The sequence below is a fragment of the Neomonachus schauinslandi genome, chromosome 12, assembly GCF_002201575.2.
Source record: "Neomonachus schauinslandi chromosome 12, ASM220157v2, whole genome shotgun sequence".
Classification (NCBI taxonomy): domain Eukaryota; kingdom Metazoa; phylum Chordata; class Mammalia; order Carnivora; family Phocidae; genus Neomonachus; species Neomonachus schauinslandi.
The window spans coordinates 68892798-68908051 of record NC_058414.1 but is presented as its reverse complement, the minus strand read 5'-3'; the positions used below and the strand labels follow the sequence as shown (position 1 = coordinate 68908051).

The window sequence follows — 15254 nt, the reverse complement described above, 5'->3', positions numbered from 1 at the left end:
TAAGTAATGATATAGATTGAGAATCTTTGGAGCAAAGATTTATCATCCTCTTGAGTCCACCATCCAAATACATTTTAAAATTGAGTTCATACTAGGTATTTACTCAAAGGGTACAGAAATACAGATTCGAAGGAATGCATGCACCCGATGTTTATAGCAGCATTATCAATAATACCCAAACTATGGAAAGACCCCAAATGTCCATTGACTGATAAATGGGTAAAGAAGATGTTGTATATTGATACACAATGAATATTCCTCAGCCATCAAAGAAAATGAAATCTTGCCATTTGCAATGACATGGATGGAGCTAGAGCGTATTATGCTGAGTGAAATAAGTCAGAGAAAGACAAATACCATGATCTTGCTCATGTGTGGAGTTTAAGAAAGAAAACAGATGAACATATGGGAAGGGGAAAAAGAAAAAAAGGAGAGAGGGAAACAAGCCAGAAAAGACTCTTAATGATAGAGAACAAACTGAAGGTTGATGGAGGTGGGGGGGGGGGGGGGGGTGGGGGATGGGCTAGATGAGTGATGGGGATTAAGGAGGGCAATTGTTGTGATGAGCCCTGGGTGTTATATGTAAGTGATGAACCCCTGAATTCTACTCCAGAAACCAATATTGCACTGTATGTTAACTACCTAAAATTTAAATTAAAAACAAATAAAATAAATAAGAAAAAAAATTGAGTTCAGTTTAATGATGACTGGAAGTTTTAAAAATAAGTCCGCTTTGATCGGCTTCATTTTCTATCACTAATGTAAGTAATGGACTTTTTTCCGTTCCTTTTTTTTGTTGTTGTTCTTTCTTGTTTAAAATAATAGAAGAAAAACAAGAGGGAATTAAAAAGCAGAAAGAGAAGTAGCATCTCAGAAATATACAAGCATAGTCACAAGATGGCATTAATTTCCTTTCTGTAGTTCTTGCCTGAGATTTGGGGGGAAAAGATAGGAAAAATGTACACTCTAGTAATGTCACTATAATTGGGGTTAAAAAAAAAGATAATTTTACTAAATACTCTCCTATTTGTCAAAATGGCCTGTATCCTGCTAAATTCTTCTCAGTAGAAAATAATGCCAATAGGAGTTCCTAATGCACATAATATTAATAGAATCTTGGTTTTGTTATAATCACCTTTGTTACTTAAGTTTTTATTTATTTATTTATTTATCTGAGAGACAAGAGAGGGTGTGCATGAGCAGGAGGAAGGGCAGAGAGAGAGAGAGAGCGAGAAAATCCCAAGCCGAGCATGGAGCCCTACGCAGGGCTCAATGCTACAACCCTGAGATCACGACCTGAGCCAAAACTAAGAATGGACACTTAACCCAGCCAGGTGCCCCTTTTGCATAAGTCTTAAGAAAATGTCTAAGAATATCCCTAAAATCCTTGAATTATTATATGACTTTATATTTCTGTCTACCTTTATGGTGTTTAGTAAGTATTCATAGGTCTAATAGAGTTCAAGGAACTCTAGGGCCAGGTAGCCGTCGACCGTTGCTGGCATGAATGTCTGTGCAGGGACATCTCTGTCTGGCGGGGGAGGGGCTGGAGAAGAGGGTGTAGGGGCTAGAAACCAGACTTCCTCTTTTTAGTGTTCTGCTCAAGTTTTGTTCACTTGCTATGAACCTCCTTAAACACGGGAACACTCAGATAGTCAAGTTGGAAAAATGTTTTCTAGAAACTATTCCTATAGATTGTTTGGATTTTTGTCTGCATAGTAACCTTTCATTTAAAACAATGCTATTATAGTTGTGGGCTTGTTGAAGCAAGTTCAGATTTCCATTCATGCTATTTCTGTCCTTCTATTTTTTACTCTGGTATCTCTCATTTATTTTAGGTTTAGCAGTTTCCCTACAGCTATTACATGGAGATATTGAACAAATCAGAAGAGAATACTCATCAGTATTTTCTCACGGAGTGTCTATAACGAGGAAGTTGGGTTTTTCTAATATTATTATGCCTGGTAAGTGACTTGGGATGAACCAAAGGTTGACATATGGGTATTATGTCTATTTTTGACACTTGAGAAATTTTCCAAATTGTCAGGTTTGAAGAGTTCAAATGGACCATGCTAAAGAAGGAAATGAGTATATGATAATAAATAAGCAAAAGTTTCTTAAAAATATCTTTACATTTTGATTATAATAGGTGGGTAATTTGGAGGGCCATGCTGCTTTCTTTATGACCATGATAAGAAGGGAAACTGGAGTAGGATCCAGAAAATATTTTACCCTTTGATGGAAAATGTTGGTGAAGTCACTTAGGGGAAATCCTTACAGGTTTTGATAAGAATAATTATTGAGCAGCAGTTCGCCCTTCTTGGAGGATTTTTCTATCCAAGATATGTATATGTAAATAAGCAGCCATATGCAAATACCATATGTATTTCTACACCCTTCCTAGTTCTGTTTGAGATCTATTCACATCTCTTTTCGCAACCTAAAAGGACTCAAAAAAAGTGACTGTTTCTAAGTGGGGAAGGTGGCAGTTCATGAGAATCACACTGTTCAAGTAAATGCCAGGTAGTAGCATTTCTCAGTGCCCCACATCCCTCCCTCTACAACCAAGAGAAAAGTAGACCAACTGAAATACTCTGAAATTGTGAACAGTATTTTTAGAAACAAGATCATGTAAATCTCTGTTTAAATCCCGTGTGTGAAAGCAAGCGCGGGAAGTTGCATCTGACAAGGCTCCCCGCACAGGTGTGGGAGGGATGGTAAGACCGCTGCGGATAAAGACCTAATGGGATGCAGAAAGTGACCAGCATTGCCCTGTTGCAGCATCTCGGGATCTCTTTATGCAAATCTGTTTGTGCAGGGAGGGCTCAGGGAGAGCCTGGAAATTTCCTGAGATGACCTGACCTGGCTTGGGTGCCCGCTCTGCCTGAGCATCTAATGCTACTGTTGTTGAAAATGACTGTTTATAGAACTGTTTACTTGGTGGCCTGTTACTCAGTGACTCTCGCAGCCCTTCATTATTTCCTTCAGTTGCTATAAATAACTGGTATTTCCTTTGTAACAAAAAAAGAAAAAATTTCATGCCACTGGGAAGCAAATTGATGGGCAAATCTAATATAAAAAACATATTTCCAAACAGAATGCAGACAGCTGCTGGAAGAATTCCTCAGCTTGGTCTCTGGGCAGTATCATTGAGAAGTGGAAAAACATAAAGCCACATGACACTTCACCAGCTGAATAATTGTCTGGGATGTGCTGTGCTCATGCCACTTCTGTCTGGCTTTAATGATGGAAATGAACTTTGTGTGGAAGAAGGCTTGCATCTGTCATCCCCCCCGCTCCCCGCCCTGCTGCACCACATTATAGTGGCGAGGTTCGCCCTGCTCAGGAAATCAGTCCTCCCGGACACAAGTCCGCAGTGCCGGGGATGCCAAGAGATTATTTTAAAGCTCTTGCTTCTTTTTCTCTTCTCCTTTTTCTTGTGTGGCTTCTTAATCTTCCAAATTAGAGGAAGAAGGGAAAGACATGTGTATTTACATAAACAGCTGAAAGCAACTTTAAAACTCAGTGGAATTTTTTTCCGTTGGCAAACATACTTTCATTGTTCTGTTTCCCTTTATTTTCAGAATGTTGACTTGTCAGTTAATTCTCACTGGTGGCTCTAATGAAAACTTGAGCGGAATTCTTCAATGAGAAAATGTATGGGCACGACATTTCTGAGGCCAGTGTTGCCCTGACCGTCTGCTGGCATGGTTTTTTATTTTCTTTTCACTTTCTAGACTCATCCTTCAGAGTTGATTTGTGTTCTGATAGGGGTCGGGACAGGTGAGGGTCGTGCTTGGACCAAGGGGACAGGTTCATCAACACAGCTGCCACGTCCCTGTAGAAGGAGTTATCTGTGGTCTTGACACTGACAGGAGCATACACAAAACTCCTGTTGAGCATCATAGCATGTAATCTGTGCCAGACTCTTTTTGGAATGGGAAAAACACAGAAACAGAAACTCTCCCCTTGGTCTGGCAGCTGTAGGGGCACGTGTCTGAGATGTCACCTAGTGTGAGGAGGTGATCTGGCCACATGCTTTCCAGCTACCATGACCCTTCCCTGTTGTTAAGGGTCGGTCATCCAGCACTTTGTTTCTTAGAGTGCCTAATTTTCAAAGAGGATAAGTCACTTTGTTTGAAGCTCCATCACTGCTACCTACAAACCACATAACTCTGCCGAAAGTTCCATCATCTGCTCTCTGAACCCATGACGGGGAGGGCAACAAAAATATTTCAATCCATACTCTCCGGTAGAAATGTAATGAGAGCCGCAAATGTAATTTTAACTTTTCTAGTAGCCACTTTCAAAAGAGTGAGAAGAAAGAGTTGAGATTAATTTTAATAATGTATTTTATTTAACCCACTACATCCAAAATGGTATCATTTCAGTAGATAATTCATGTAAAAAATTCTTAATGAGTTATTGTACACTCTCTTTTTTCACCTCCATCCTTGAAGGCTGGGGAGTGTTGTCCATTTACAGCACGTCTCTTTTCAGCCAAGTCCCATTTCAGGTACTCCCTTGCCACATGTGGTTACGGTATTGGACAGCCTGCCTCTAAATGTCTTAACAGACCGTACTGAATATCGGGAAGCACGAAGTTTCCATCCACCAGACATTTTGGAGCAAAGCTGGCTGATATGTCCGGAATGTCATGGGAGGTCAGGCTGAGCCCTCTCCCACCCTGAAGGTCCATTCTTATTCTGACTTTAGGGTTCTTTCTAGGCAAAATGCTCTTTGCTTTAATCATTGCCTCCCTACTTTATCTTCTCCATTTGGCCCCTGTTCCCTTGGAGGCTTGTTCCCATGTATCAACTGGTCAAACTGTCATTCTTTCTTAGGAAACCCCTAATTAATTCCTTCCGGTACATTCAGTCTTTCCTAGGAGGCCTGTGAAGCTCCTAACCCTGAAAGGAATGAAGTAAAAGTTGTGGAGTGTTGGAGGAGGGAGGGGTTGAGATTTGGAGTCTAGAGGCTCACGCTGAAAACAGTCAGCAGAGCCCATGTTTCAAGTGGCTGCCCATGGAAGTAGCTTTGACAGTGTTCTCAAGATTTACTTAAGTTTATTCTTCAAGCGTCATTCAGAGCAAGCCTCTTTTTTCTTTGGTTGTTAGGTGATGGTTCACATAAGTCAAATTTCTCTGTGGTCCAAGTTGACTAGATAATGATTTACAGGCTAGGGTAAGAGGAATGTTGTACATATGTTTGTCTCATGTTTAAGAAGATATGCAGTTTTTTTCTTTTAAGTATATTATTATACTTTATCAGTCGCTGACAGAGACATGCATATCAGCCGATGGAATTGCCTGAGATAAGCCGCCTTTGGGTGAAAGCAGGTGGGAGCCAGTATGATATGATTTGATCTTCCTTAAAAATACATCCTAAATCAAACCTCACCACCCCTCAAGTCCGAGTCACTGGGCCTCCACGTCATATACGTGCAACCACTTGGCTGAGACCTGAACCCCACGGTCATGCTAGGGGAGGGGGTCATGGTCTTTCAACCAATGAATACCACAGTGATCCGAGAGAGGTGGAGGCTAAAGATCTTCCATGTTATGCTGAGGTGGGATTTCAGCCCCAAATCAGAATGGGGGAGGGGCTCGTGCCTCCAAAATGTTGAAGTTATAGGCCCCATTACTCAAGGGTGTAGGACTTTCCCCAGAAGTCCATGCCTCATCCTGGAGTGTGATGGACATCAGAGAGCCAACGCCCATCCCTGCTCCTGTCTTGACACAACACTGTTCTGGCTGGCCTATCATGGGTGCCATTGTAGCGTTTGCCATTGTTTGCTTAAGAAGCATAAGCAAAAATTAAAAAGCTATGCCCCCAAAAAGTTCAATATCTCATAATACTCTCCTAAAATAAAGCAAAACAAAAATGAGAATAACAGGAAAAAAAGCAGAGAAAACATTTCACAGAAGTGCACTCTATGTGAGAACTCCAAAGTTCAGTTTTCAACCCACCCATAAATGTTTCCTTTCTGTGGTCTGCTTTGATTTCCAGTTACCTGTGGTCTGCCCCTGTCCCTCCCCCCACTCATGAACGTATCATGAAGTGATAGAATCTTGGGTATGGATGACATATTGTATTAGCTTCTTAAAGCTGCTGTTACAGATCACTACAGATGGGATGGCTGAAAACACCACAAAAATACTATCTTCCAGTTCTGGAGATCAAAAACGTATACAGGTCTTACTGGGCTAAAAGCAAGCCCTATCAACGGGGCTGCGTTTTTTCTGATGACTCTAAGAGAAAATTCAGTTCCTTGCCTTATCCAGCTTCTGGAGACTGCCCGCACTCATTGGCTCACGGCCCCACATCATTCCAATGTCTGCTTTCCTCATCACATCCCCTTCTCTGATTCTGGCCCTCCTGCCTCCCTCTCCCGCCTTGTAATTATATCGAACCAATCCTGATAATCCAAGAAAATCTCCCCATCTCAAGATCCTTACTTAATTAATCATAGCCACAAAGTCCCTTTTGCTGTGTAAGGTAACATGTTCACAGGTTCCCAGGATTCGGACCTGGACATCTTTTGGGAGTACAGGGGGTGTCCTTATTCTGCCTGCCGTGCACATGAAGGGCCATGCAGCCCAGCCTCTGTGGCCAGTGCATGAATTTCTTCCTCAGGTTCCTGGTGATGGTTTTCTGGCACCTACTTGAATATTGGTAATGACCAAGAACACATCACATCTCAGAATGACCTCTGCCAAGTTTCTCTCCACCTTCTATCCGTTGGGTTGAGCTTTTCTGCTTGAAAGCTCAGCATTTTTAAATTCAGTTAACTCTCTTGCCACTCTCATTACTCCTCTGATGAGTTCTGAGTCCTTTCCCCGTATTATTTATGATCTGGATGATACTGCTCATGTGTGTCCTGGTCCAGTAAAGATGGTCTCTAGAACTAAAATCGGTACTTCAAGCCTGGGCCAACCAGTGCAGAAGAGAGAAGGACTCATACCTTCCTTGCTCAAGGCACTGATGTGGTGAAGAAAGCTGAATTGCACTAGCTTATTTGATGGCCATTCTCACCCTGTTGAATTACATTTTTTCATACTAAAAAATGTGATTTTATTTTAATATAAGCTGATAATATGTTGGACACTTTTCTTAATCTCTACAAATCTGTTTTATTATCAATAAAGTGAAAATAATAGGGCCTTCTTCAAACTTTGACGTGAGAATTTAATGAGCTGTTGTCTTTATAGTGCCAGGCAAAGTCCCTAACTACTATCTATCTGCTACTACTGTCATCATCATTAGCATAATTTAAGTTCTTAGTCTTAGACATATGTTGATTTGTTTTTGGCTAAGGGACAGAAACTTTTTTTTTTTTTCCAATTCCATAAATATTAACAAATACCCAGCACAGATTAAGACACTTGATTAGCCCGTGGCTGAGTGCAGTGGTTTGCTTGATGTGCTGAGCTTGCTCTCTATGGCTTTATCCAAGGAGTTCATAGCACAGAATCAAAGATCACGGTTTTCAGCTACTGATGGAAACCTCTTGGCTACTGAGGTCAAGCCATAAATTGACCCCGTTTGACTGCAGTCGCTGAACTCTTTTGAATTTGTTCCCATTGTTGTGACCTTACATTTTTTTCTGTCTACAGTGATATTTTCAGAAGCCTTCACATGTGCAAAGCCAGTGGGCCTGCTGAACAGAAGAAAGTGTTATGCACATCAAATTTACAGAGTATTAAATTTGAGAGGTGCAAGGTGTTAATAAACCTTGTCAGGAAAATAGCTTTTCACACTAGTGCTATGACTCCATTTCATACCCACTTTATGGTTTCTCTCTTAATTACCCAAGATGCTTTCTTAACACCATTTGGGCTTATTAGTTTTCTCCAGAGCTGACCTCAAGTGTATTGATTTTAATTAGCACATATTTCAACTTCATCCTGCTGCATATTTTGGCAAGATGCGATACTTTGTGGTATTGGAACATAGCAAGCTGCAGAATTCCTGGGGAGACATATGTAGAATATCACCCAGGAGAAATGTTCTCCTTGTCGTGTATTCTCTTTTCAGAAAAATCTTACTTGAGTCTAAAAGGTTTGCAAGAGAGAAAGGGGTTGCAGGGATAGTGTCCGTTAAAGACCAGAAAAGGAAAGCGTGTGCATGAGGGGCTCTTATTTATGAATATGTATATTTCAGAAGTTCTTCTCTAAGTCACAGACACAGCGTAACATGACAAAGTAGTCTTGTCCCTCCTACCATCTCTCTTACCCCTGCCTCTGTCTTTACCCCACCTCCATTTTAATAACACAGAAACGTGAGGCCTGGAGGTTTATATTACCCTGTCTAGACTCTTATCACACAGTGCAGACAGTAGAGAGAGAGAGAGACTTGAATCCAGATCTTTTATTCCAGTCGTGCTGTAACTCTATATCCTTTAGGCTTATTTGAACCCACAATCTTTTCTGAATTCAGAAGAGATAGGAGAGTCCAGCTATGGTGTGAGCGAAACAGGCTTTGTGGATTGATTCGGGAAGCTAATGCCATTTTCAGCCTTGCTCCTTGATCAAAATATATTCTACCTTCCTCAGATCTCTCATCTCCTCCGTGAGGTCTTTTCTCATATAACACCCCCTCGGCCCCCATCCGGCACTCTCTCTGCCCGTTCTCAGTCTTACTTTTATCCCAGCACTTCCTATTATTATTCAACATGCTATATATTTGACTTCTTTATTAAAGACCTCCCCGTTCCTAGAATCTCAGCTCTGTGGGAAAAGGATTTTTGCTTTGCTTTGTTCACAGCGGGGTGTACCTGGTCTACCTGGCCTAGAATAGTATCTGGCACATAGTGGGTGCTCAAAATATATTTGTGGCATGACCACATGGAGACAGAATTTCCCAGCACATTTCTCCCCACTGCCCCTCTTCCTCCTTCAGGCCTGACCTACAGCCTGGGCAAAACTGGTCAGCTTGCAAGCCTCCCTCATCCCCTCTTGCCTTTGCTAAAGTCAGAGTTGCCATTCCTTCCGGCAGATGAGAGTGGAAAGCCCCTCCCCAAGAAACACTCCTCATTCTGCAGGACAATTAATCCCCATGTGGTTTGGACTAGCTAATGACTCATTATGAGAACTTCCTAAGGTAGAAACCCCTGTAGCTACACTTCCCATTAATCAGTGTATGTTGTGGTCTGTTTGTAAGCAGAACTACTCATTATGTGTCATCTACTCCAAGAAGCAAAGGAATTTTACTATTGTTAACAGACCTCTTTTGCTCTCAACTACCTTGATTTGAGTGTTGCTTTTTTATCTGCCAAATCTGTTAGTGGGGAAACTATTGTCAAGAATTTCCTCCCAGACATATTGTTGAAATAGCACGTGTACGGACCATTAGCAATACCAGACCTATTTTGATTTGGTTGAAATTGGTTGATTCAGAGGACAGACTCTGTGAATGTACTATTCATTCTGTAATGGGATTGTTAAATTGTTAAAATGCACTTATATTAAAGGTGTATGTGTATAGTAATGAATACATATAGTAACAAAATCAAAAATTTACTGGGCCATTCTCTATAAATTTAAAACAAAAGAGATGATTCAAACAAAACACTTATAAAGCATACAGATCTAATTTTAAATATGATGAAATACATTGGTTTTCTCCCAGAACTCCAAGATCGTTGCCTCTCCAAATCGATTTGGATGAGAGCATTAGAAATGCGTACACCAGAGACCACTGTATCTGTTAATTCCAATGTATTTTTTATATACTCTTTGTAAAGGGTGGTTTCAATTTCATCCTTTTTGGAACTTACTCATTTTCTCTCTTTTATGGCCCATCTGTTTCCTGGTCAGCTCAGGTCATTCGTAAATGATGCCATCATCAAAAGTTGGTCTTCGTGGAGGAAGGTGACCAGTCACACTGGTATTCCCCCATGGTTTTGAAACCTGGGGTACTTTCTTGTACACACTTTGGTCAGGAAGTTTTCTAAATCTCCCAGTTGTGGTCTTATTTGTATGGTTATTGTTCCTTCTAGTGATCTGCGCTTTTTTTGTGGAGAGGTTTTTTTATTAGAGGAAAAAAAAGAGTACTGATGGTGATTCTTCTAATGTTTGAAAGCTCTGTTAAGTAAAAGTGAATTCAACTCTGCCAACCTTACCAGTATTTATCTTCAAAAACTTTCTGGTAACAGTTTGTTTACTTCTTTCTCACTTCCCTATTCACTCACCACTTACCCTTAATTCTTATAGAAAGATAAAAGCATGCTTTCAGCCTGTTTGCCTAAGTTTGCTCATTGGCATCAAATTCCTCTTTTTTCTTGGGGCAGTAAGTTTTATAAATCACCAATGGAGAAAAAAATAAATGGCATATGTGTTCATAGAATATGTCAGTTTGAATCTTGTTTTATAGCTTGATGGTAAGGAATTTGCAGCCAAGCTTGTCTGCATAACTGAATTATTCTACATCTGTGTTCATAAAGCACTAACCTGGATTCTTCCAGCAGTGAGATCATTTTGTCCATGAATTTTGGAAAAAGATTTAAATTGTAACTCTACTCTTTGCAGTCCTGTCATTTTATTCCACTTGGGTATTTCTTCTACTCTAAGTGTTGTGTCTATAGAGTATTAAGACTGGCTTCTTTGAGCCACCCTGCTAGGCTGTCATTTTGTAATCACACCTCATAAATGAAATGAGGGAAATACTGAAAAATGGTGAAACGTGACAACACCTTCCTACTCAATCCCCGTATTCACCTCCTAACTGTACATTTTCAGTACTGCAAATTCAGACCAGCAGAGGCTGGTCTTCACTTCTCTTGGATATTGGCAGTTGAGGGTGGGAACCCTTATATAAAAGTGTAAATATAGTATTTTTACTTTTATATGTATGCTATAATAGTACATTTTATGAACTAAGGTTTTTCTTGATAGTGTACTGTATTACACTTCCTAGTTTTATACACACACACACACACACACACAAATATATAAACATGGTTTTAATTTTCCTACTAGGTGAAATGAGAAATGATTTATACATCACTATAGAAAGGGGCGAATTTGAGAAAGGAGGGAAGAGCGTGGCCAGAAACGTGGAAGTGACCATGTTCATTGTGGAGAATAGTGGCCAGATCTTAAAGGTATGTGAATACTGGGTACTTTCTGGTAAAATGATCCCGTGTCATCATTTTGGGTTCACCTTTAATGTGATCAGTTAATTTCTGTACTTGCAGTCTTTTCGATCTTATTTTTCTCCTCCACCCCTGTATAGTTTTCTTTCCTTTTTTTAATCATTGATATACCTTCCAGAAAAGAAAGTAGAGAAACAAGAAGGTTTTACAGTTGGCTTGTCTCATGAATTGTGGCAGGAATTTCCTCATGGCAGCTCTTCCTTAAATGTAGCATTTTTATTGTCATTCCATTCTCCCACTTTCATCTGTCGTAGTTTTGGAGGTGAACACTTTGTCTTTGGCGACTGGTTAAAAAAAAATAAAAACTGCCACATTTAGTCCCATGTATTTTCATTTTGATCAAACTAGGGCATGCGGAGTGGGCTATTACTGATTGGGATGGTAATAGCAGGTTCCTTTCAGGTTCCTTTATGCGAGAAGTTGTTCGTGCGAGCCTCACAGCTTCCTGCATTTCCCAGAGAGGCACAGAACAGGCTTGTGACAGGGCAGGCTGAGGACTTCGCCGCGTAGGTGAACTCCAAATTGGGCATGCAGTTGCCCATCTCGTGCTTGTCCCCAAGGTCCACCCTCGGCACAGGAGGCCCTGGGAGATGTGCGTGGGCATTAAACAGACGCGGTCACTGGCAGAAGCAGGTGCAAAACAGCACTGGGAAGGACAGGGGAGGCCGTTCTCCATGAAGTGCCATTTGGAGAGCAGGCAGATAGAACAAAGCAATTGCTCTGCTGTTTTTCAGATAATCTCTAAATGAAGCTTTCTTTAATCTGCATGTTTCCTTTGTTTAGGATTTTATCTCCTTCGGCTCTGGAGAGCCGCCAGCTAGTGAGTACCACTCCTTTGTGCTTTATCATAACAACAGTCCCAGGTGGTCCGAACTGCTCAAACTTCCTATTCCTGTGGATAAATTCAGGGGCGCACACATCCGCTTTGAATTTCGGCATTGTTCCAGTAAGTGTTTCTTGGGGTTGGCTTTGTTGTGCTGGGGTAAGGTGCTTGCTGAGCTGTGGTGACAGTATGGGCAGAAAGGGTGACAAAGCAGAGACCTTCAAGAGGGAGGAATGAGGGTCAGTGGGGTCCTGAGAGGTGAGTGGGCTCACTTCTTCTCAAAGAACCAATAATCTCTGTGGAAACATACAGGAAGGAGAAGGAGGGAAACAATACATACGGAAGTCTACAGGGTTCTCCTTAAATTGACCATTTTCATAAAAAATGAGTTTATCACTTTCGTAGTCTAGAAAGATTAGACAGAAAGGGGAGACACAGCATTAAAAACTTGTCTGGCTCAGCGGGCTTAGGCAGTCCTGACCCATCTGCTGCTCTCCAGCCAAGAGCTCACCCAGCTCTCAGACAGCTCAGGGGAAACCACGAGGACTTTCCTGGGCCTGTGAAGTCCCTAGGAAAGCCTCTGATTGGCTCAGATTTATATCTGATTTGCATATGTCTGCATCACCATGCCGTCTTGATATTCAGATGACAAGTAATGTCAGTCGAATAGGCCTTAGAGAGGATGTGAAATAATTGCTTCATTTTACAGAACTAAAAAATCCCAAGATGTAGAGATGATAAAGGATTTGCCCATATAAACATCACTGTCCCTAAAATTGTCATTTCTTGACATCTCTATTTTAATTCTTTTGCACTCTTGACCACCCTCTCAAGCCCCCACTCCCATCTTCTGGTATCCCTGTGTCCCTGACGCGTATCTTAGACACTACCAGAAGTGCTTGCTTCGGAAACAAACAAGAGGCACAGAGGAATCACATTACTGGAGAAACAGCAGACTTCTCTCTAGTCTGGAAAGAATGGGGGCATTGCCAATAGACAGGAGGTGCCCTCGCCCGAGGGCTGTGTAATTCACCCAGGATTCAGAGAGAGGACTGTCTGTTGCAGGGATGATGGCATGTTTTGGAATTGGCTCAGGGAGCTCCAGTAATGATGCTTTGGTGGATGTTTCAGAATGTAGGGAGATGACTAGCAAGGTCTTACCGTTCTTCCAAATTCCCAGAGGAGTGTCATGGAAAAGACTGGGAGTGGCAAAACATAAAGCACTTGGAATGGTGCTATAGCATTCCTTCCCCAATCTTTGTTATAAATTCTCAGTCGAGCTCACACGAGCTTTGAACTTTAAGGTACAAAAAAGAGAAAAGTAAAGATGAAATGAGAGAAAAGGGAGAAAGAACATTGGGAGAAATTTATTTTAACTCAGAACTTGGAAAATGGAAAAAAGGCTATTTTCAGTAAAACCTATTAGATCTCTGTCCTCTTGTCCTTGTATTTCAAACATTGTTCACAGTGTTAGTTTGTTTTTTGAATTTCGTTGTTAAAATTCAGAAGAAACAGCACAAGCATGAAGAAAAGAAATCCCCATAATCCCATAAACTGAATAATCAGAGCAGTTACTTTATCACATGAGCTCCCAAGTATTTCTCTGTGTATATGTATATATTATTATATATATTTAAAGATTTTATTTATTTGAGAGCGAGAAAGCGAGAGACTGAGCATAAGCGGTGGTGGGGGTGGGTGGTGCAGTGGGAGAAGGAGAAGCAGGCTCCCCACTGAGCAGGGAGCCCGATGACACAGGGCTCAATCCCAGGACTCTGAGATCATGACGTGAGCCAAAGGCAGATGCTTAACCGACTGAGCCACCCAGGCGCTCCTGTGTACATATATTTATTCAAGAAGTATCTTTTATTCATGAAACACATGTTTACTGAACACTTACTATGTGTCAAGCACTTTACTGGGCATTGGAGATACACGAGTGAACACAACTGAGTATCTCCTCTCATAGAGCTTTCGTGCTAGGAAGGGAAGACAGACAATATCTGAGCAAATAAATACATACTATATCAGGCCGTGATAAGTGCTGTAAAGAAGATTAAATTGGGATTAGGTGCTGGAAAGTGATGGTGCTGTGTTGCTATTTTACAAAGAAGCTCTCTGATAATGAGATGTATCAGCAACAAGCTGAAAGAAAGGCATGAGCCTTTGGGTATCTGGGGAAAGACTATTACAGGCAGAGAAAACAGTAAATATAAAACACTTAAGCTTGAAACATGCTTGGCAGTTTTGAGGGATATCCAGGAGGCCAGAATGAGCAGCTGAGAGAGTTTGGAGATGAGGCCAGAGATGTAGCAAGGGAACCAGATATCCCATATTGTCTTGTAAGTCATGGGGAAGACTTTAGACTTTGTTTGGAGCAAGGAGCACCCTTAGAGGATTTAGATTTAAAGAAGAGCCTGGCTGCTTTTGTATGATAGGTTGTAGGTGGGAACAGAAAGACCATTCAAGAGGCTTTAGCAGTCCTCCAAGTAAGAGGTTAAAAAGGTTTGCATTAGAATGGTAGTAGGTCAATTCTTTTTCACAGATTTATTGATAGACTAGATATGAAGGAAGGAGAAAAGTCAAGGATGACCCCCAAGATTTTGGCCTGAGAGAGGGCAACATGAAAAATCAAACTTTTGGAGAGCAAAAACCAAACATTGCGTGTGAAATCTGAGAAGTCTCTTAGACATTCAAGATGTCAAATAGACAATTGAAAGCAATCCAAGCTGGAGACTTAAGCTTGAGAAGGAAGACATACGGTTCAGTGCTGTGCCGTAAATATATAATAACCACAACTTGAGCTGGGGGAGAAGGGACCCCTGAATTATAGGATTTGCTGATTTCCATCAAGTAAATATTCCCACCATGGCCAAATTCAAGCTACCAACATGACCATCACTGAACTTGGAGTTGGGAAAAGATGCACAGTGTCAACTCTTGCGAGCCACTACCAGCCAGCTCCAGCATATCACGGATGCCCATGATTTTCAGAGCCTTGACACTGGACGCGATTTCTAAACATAAGTTTAGATAGGAAAGGGATGTCCAAGAACGGCTCTCTGGTGTACTTTCACATTGACATCATGGGAGAATGAGAAGAAGCCACTAAGGAAATTAAGAAGGAATAGCCCGTGAGGTAGAAGGAGAGTCCAGGAATAGAACCTAGGAAGTTAATAGAAGAAAGATTTTCAAGAGAGGATTGATCTGCTCTGCCAGGTGCCAGTGATAAATCAAATAAGTGGAAGACAGCGGGATTATCACCTAGTTTGGCAT

The 15254-nt window shown here is 41.2% G+C and overlaps 1 protein-coding gene across 1 annotated transcript in view; it reads left to right on the top strand.

Moving 5' to 3' along the window:
- Positions 1-15254, top strand: part of DOCK4 (dedicator of cytokinesis 4) — a 426479-nt gene that overhangs the window by 257845 nt on the left and 153380 nt on the right. The window contains exons 13-15 of the mRNA XM_044920179.1: positions 1839-1964; positions 10980-11104; positions 11939-12101. Coding sequence (XP_044776114.1) covers positions 1839-1964; positions 10980-11104; positions 11939-12101 — 414 coding nt within the window. The remainder of the gene's footprint in view (positions 1-1838; positions 1965-10979; positions 11105-11938; positions 12102-15254) is intronic.